The following is a 6,000-nucleotide window of genomic DNA, read 5'->3' on the forward strand; positions in this document are numbered from 1 at the left end:
AAAAAAATGGTACAGACGAACCTATTTGCAGGGCAGGAAAAGAGACGTAGACTTAGAGAACAGACATGTGGACACGGGGTGGAGGGGGAGGGTGGGACAAATTGGGAGATTAGGGTTGACATATACACTACCATGTGTAAAATAGCTAGTGGGAACATGCTATAAAGCACAGGAAGCTCAGATCGGTGCTCTTCGACACCTAGATGGGTGGGATAGAGGGGGTGCGATGGTGGAAGGGAGGTCCAAGAGGGAGGGGATATAGGTATACATATAGCTGATTCACTTCCTTGCACAGCAGAAATTAACACAACATTGTAAAGCAACTATACTCCAATAAAAAAAAAGGGTGAGTGAGCTTTTGTGCTACTTTTCTTTTATCCTAATCATTGTATTTTTTTAGCCACTAGGAAGGAATTGGCATTTACTCAGTATTGCTGCTTTTCTCAAACTCTCATTTTCACGCATTAGAATTCTATTGCTAGCATGATCATTTTATTCCAATTACAAGCGAGAATAACAAGCTGCAGATAAGTAGATTTGAAACATTCATTCCTTAGTAATTAAATAGACCATACCCTTAAATTTCCCTCCTCCCACCTATCTGAAGAAAGAATATTCAGAAAATACTTTTTTTTTTTTTTTTGTGCGGTACACGGGCCTCTCACTGTTGTGGCCTCTCCCGTTGCGGAGCACAGGCTCCGGACGCGCAGGCTCAACGGCCATGGCTCACGGGCCCAGCCGCTCCGCAGCATATGGGATCTTCCCGGACTAGGGCACGAACCCATGTCCCCTGCATCAGCAGGCGGACTCTCAACCACTGCGCCACCAGGGAAGCCCCAGAAAATACATCTTTTAACATCATACTTTGAAAACAGTATCTATAGTCACTGTCCAAGCCATCCTGGGGCATCCATCAGGACAATGAGCTTTGCCCTAGCCAAAGTCAGAGTTAAAGCAAAGGATAAGTTGGCTACAGCTGCTCATCATTCCCTGAGTAAAGAAAAACTGAGAATGAGCACTCCTAGCCACATCTCCTCCAAGTTTCCCTATCATTGGCAACTGCTATTTCCTCTTAACTGACTATAATTTGATAATTATTAAGGTGTAAAGTTGGTTCTTTTTTGAGGTTGCAAAATACCTCTATCACCTACTGGGATCGATCAGGGATCAGCATACCACAACTTTCTGCCTGTTTTGTACAGGCCACAAGCTAAAAATTATTTCCACACTTTCTGAAAAACCGAAAGAATAATAATATTTCATGATATGAAATTCAAGTATCAGTGTCCATCAATAAAGTGGAATGCAGCCACACTCATTCATTCACATATTGTCATGGCTGCTTTCTCATGGCAATGGCAGAGCTGGAGTTGTGACAGAGACCTTATGACCTGCAAAGCCCAAAATATTTATTATCTGGCCCATTATAGAAAAAATTTGCCAACCTCTATTCTACAGCATAAAACAGATCATACCTCTCTCTTGCTTAAGATTACCAACGACTTCCTATTTCAACCTAAATGGTGTACAAGGTCCTAAATGATCAGCCCATACTGTAACTTTCACATTCTTTGGTTATTCATTAAACTTCAGCAATGACTCTGGATTTTTTTTTTCCAGCTCCTTAAAACCAAGATAAGACCCAGCTCAAGGCCTTGGTACTTATCATTTCTTTTCCTTAGAAAACTCTTCCTCTAAATCTGCCTACAAGTCATCATTTAAATCTCACTTCTAAAGTCACTAATTCAGACAGGTATTCTCTCCCTCTTTATTTTAATGCACTTCCCCTCCCCATGCCCATCACTACTTTAACATTACTCTATTTTTATTAACAGCACTTATCAATACCCAAAATTATGTTACATTATATACCTGTGTGCATGTGTTTAGCCCATTTTTGTCCATTTGAATGTTACTCCTTGGAGATAAACCCTGACATGTTCATAACTTTATCCCCAGCACCCAGGACAATGCCAGACCCATAGTAGGTACTCAGTAATTGTTAATTTCTTCAATCATGCTGATTCTTAGATATCTAAAGTACAACTTAAGATATAACAAAACATTTTCAAATATGACTAAAAATCTGTAGTGTGATGTATGACTAAAGATAAAATATACTGTTGGACTCTACTAGCTTAACTAAAAGTTATAGTTTCCATTTTCTTTTTTTGTTTGTTTTGTTTTGGTTTGGTTTGGTTTTTGGCCACACAGCTTGTGGGATCTTAATTTCCCATTACACTCTATCTAAACTTTCGGTGGCATTTACAACTGTGTGCCCTGATTTTATAACTTGTTGAGTATATGTCAATCTAGGCCACTGCAGTGAGGCTCTAGAAGACAGACACAGGGGGTCCTGTTCTGAATTATATTAACCTATTAGAGAAGTGGAGTAGTTAATGCTTAGGGTGTAACCTTTGTGCCTTACTTTCCTCAGCCACAAAATGGAAATCAAAAGTTTCTATCTTATAGTGTTGTTGTGACTATTAAATAAGCCAAAGCACACAAAGTACTTAGAACAGCACCTGACAGAGAGTAAAGGGAAAATAAACGTTAGCTATGATTATCTATGCTTTTTACATCTTTGTAAACTCACCAAACCTAGCAAAGTGCCTTGCATATATTGAGTTCAAAATACATCGATTGAATAGAATTGAGTGAAATCCAAGACCAAAAATTCATAATAGGGTGAATGATACAATCATCCTACAAAAAACGCATTCAGTGCTTGCTGTGCGTCAAATACTCTGTTAGACCTAGGGACACCCATGAACACAAGAGGAAAAGGTTTAATATATGACTATCACTTGTTAATTTTCCTCCATTTACTGAGCAGGGCCTCAGTGTGAGGCAGGGGTAATGTGTGAGGCAATTTTTTTTCTATGTATTACTCTGAATGTGTGTGTGTGTGTGTGTGTGTGTGTGTGTGTGTGTGTGTGTGTGTGTGTGTATCTCCTGGTTGCAAATGCAACCATTTCTTAAACAATCTTGCCAGTGGAGGCAGCAGTAAATAATAATGAATAAATCAATACATCATATGTGGCACAACAAAAAGAATTTAAACTTTCTGCCTTATCATTTCTTAAAAGATTTGAATTCCTAACTATTCTTTCCCTAGAGTAAATTTAAACTCGTATATAATCCAAAAAAGATACACTAGGATTTGCCTCGAAGAACCTCAAAAGGGTGGAGAAAGAAAAAATGTTTAAATAAATAAGGTAAATATTTTATTTTTAACTATAACCTATCTGTAGTATAAAAAAAAAAAAAACTAGAAAGACTAGAATTGTTCTCTTCAGGTGCGTGGACTGGGAACCTCCTTTGGTCAGGGGGGATCCAAGCTTGGAAACTACACGCTGAAGCACGAGGCCAGCGCAGCTCATCAAGCGGGGACAGCACTGGGCCCTCTAAGATGATCCAAACAGGAAGGCAGAAACGGACCCGACATCCTTCTGGCTGAGCCCGAGGACGTAAAGGTAGGTCAGGGCAGGGGTGCAGGGAAGCATACCACATTGGAAAAGGAAATTCCGACGTCGGATCGCTGCACTCTGAGGAGCATCTGGTTCCCGTCGTCCAAGAAGTTGTTGATTTCAGGACTGTTGTACAGCAGCGGCTGGTCCCAGGATTCCGACACCAGTCCAAAGTAATTCTGAGTAGTAGTGAAGATGAAAAGCTTCCGAACGTCCCCGGTTCCACCCGCCATGATTCTAGAGAAGGGGAAAGGGGAGGGAGGGAGGCAAAGAGGGAAGGAGGAAAAAAACAGTCGGCACAGAAGTAAAGAGAAGATGAGAACTCAGCCCAAATCCGGAGCTCGCCTGCGGGCCTTCGGAGCTCCGCGGTTGCCACGGGCAGTCGCTATGGCGACGGAGCACTACGGCGACGTGCGGTGGGCGTTACCATCTCGGGCACGCGCACGCAAAGCTCTCGGAGAGGATCGATCATCTAGGAGCTCCTTAGCTGCTCGCCGCGGTCCTCGATTGCAAAGGATTCAGGCAAGTTTGTGTCAGGTCGCAAAATCTGCCTTTAATGCTTTCTACTGACTTCTTATAACGCATAATTAGAAGAGATACCTCTAGTCTTCAAGTGCAGCAATATGACAAGGATTTAGGATGGCTGGGGTTCTAGTGCTCCCTCTTCCCCTTCACTCGTTAGCAAACCACTCTGTCAACGTCAAGTTCCACATCTGTAAAATAGGGAAATACTATCTGGGTTATAATGAGGACTTTAAGAGATTACTACTTAAACACCGCTTTTTAAAGAGGCTGATAAAGAATAGGAGTTCAATACAACGTTAATTTACTTTCTCCATCTTACTCTTCTCGTTTCTGTGTTAATTTCCCACCATTATTTTAATTTTGTTATCCTATTATTTCAGAAAAATGTTATTATATCTCCAATTTTTCATCACAATCGTTATCAGAACACACAGCCATATTGTAAAATAACCAAAACAGGCAGTGATACTTGTTAATTTGTTTTATAACAAGCATAACCAAATGCTGAAGAAATACAGACGTGAAATCAGCCTTCATCATTTTCTACCCCATGGCATCACTACAAACTACTAAATTGCTGGTCATTTATCCCAATATTCATCAAAGAGTCTCCGAATTCAATAATTATCTTCTAAAAATATTTACCGCATGCTGCTATATGCCAAGTAGTGAACTAGGCCCTGGAGACCATAGTCTCTGCCCTCATAATCAGTCATCATCTCAACCCTGATTTGAGCCATTATCCTAGGGAAAATAAACACATACCAATTGTTTTATTTGCACTCAGTAATCACTACTATAGTCTTTTAGAATTAGAAAGAAAGTCTTTTTATCTGCTGAGCATCTTGATTAAGTTTGAGGAATGGAAACTAAAGAAAGCTGAAGTGCTTTAAATTATAAAGGGAAATGAATTCAAATTCTTACGAAATCATCCAAAAGATGGGAAGGGAGTCAGTGAGGTAGAATGCTGGCAGCTGGATGGGAAAAAATCCAAATAGCAACCCAGGGTGACTGGATAGCGAAAAAGGATTTTGAAAGCAAAAATGGCTAATATGGATACAGAGATTCTTGCTCTGCAATGAGCATTATGATCCTTACCAGGGTCTTAAGGAAAGTCTCCATTACTCACAAATGCTTAGTCTGGGTGAGTTATTTTGGTGGAGATGTGTGAAATGGCTGAATTAAGCATCCATGGCAATGTGAATAAAAGTGAATAAAAAGGCAACACATGTAGGGAGATGAGTCTAGAAAGCAGCTGAAATCATGAGAATCTCATCCTCCCAGGAATTTTTAGAAATCTTGGATGGGCTTTGGACTTCCACAAGATATGAAATTTGAGTGTTTTCATCAATTTTAACCCAGATGTCAAAAAACATTTTAACCTAGATGTCCAGTTGACATGTAAACCCCATGTGGATAGGGATTTTGTGTATCTTGTTCACTGCTATATACCCAGACTTAGGCCTAGAGTGGAAAACAAGACAGATAAAGTCCCTGTACTCATGAAGCTTCAATAAAGAAGAAAGAATCTCAGAGGTGGTAAGTTATAGAATGAAGATTCATACCCAAATCCAATTCTCAATCTCTAGACACTATTTCACAGTGGTAGCAGCAGGCTAACCACTAACATCATATCTCCCCTTTCGCAGCTAAGAAGTGTTTGCCATCCAGGTGTGGACGTTAACTAATTCTCACCATGAAATGTGAGCAGAAGTAGTGTGTGCCACTTCCAAGGCAAGATTTTAAAGAAGTAAGTATACTTTTACCCTTTGCCAGCTGGATGCAGCTAACAAAGCATCAAGAGATGGCAGAACCATGAAAGAGTCTGAACCAGGGCTTCTGAATCACAGTGTGGCATAAAGCCAGCAATTGTTAAGCAAGAAATAACTTTTATTGGGCTTCCCTGGTGGCGCAGTGGTTGAGAGTCCACCTGCCGATGCAGGGGACATGGATTCGTGCCCCAGTCCGGGAAGATCCCACATGCCACAGAGCGGCTAGGCCTGTG

The 6,000-nt window shown here is 40.7% G+C and overlaps 1 protein-coding gene across 1 annotated transcript in view; it reads right to left on the bottom strand.

The window, feature by feature from the left end:
* DYNC2H1 (dynein cytoplasmic 2 heavy chain 1) overlaps window positions 1-3,726 on the bottom strand; it is a 71,036-nt gene extending 67,310 nt beyond the window's left edge. The window contains exon 1 of the mRNA XM_082843969.1: window positions 3,509-3,726. Coding sequence (XP_082700095.1) covers window positions 3,509-3,703 — 195 coding nt within the window. The 5' untranslated portion in view covers window positions 3,704-3,726. The remainder of the gene's footprint in view (window positions 1-3,508) is intronic.
* Window positions 3,727-6,000: the final 2,274 nt, after the last annotated feature.

The sequence above is a fragment of the Leucopleurus acutus genome (genome assembly GCF_964270905.1).
Source record: "Leucopleurus acutus genome assembly, chromosome: 8".
Lineage (NCBI taxonomy): Eukaryota > Metazoa > Chordata > Mammalia > Artiodactyla > Delphinidae > Leucopleurus > Leucopleurus acutus.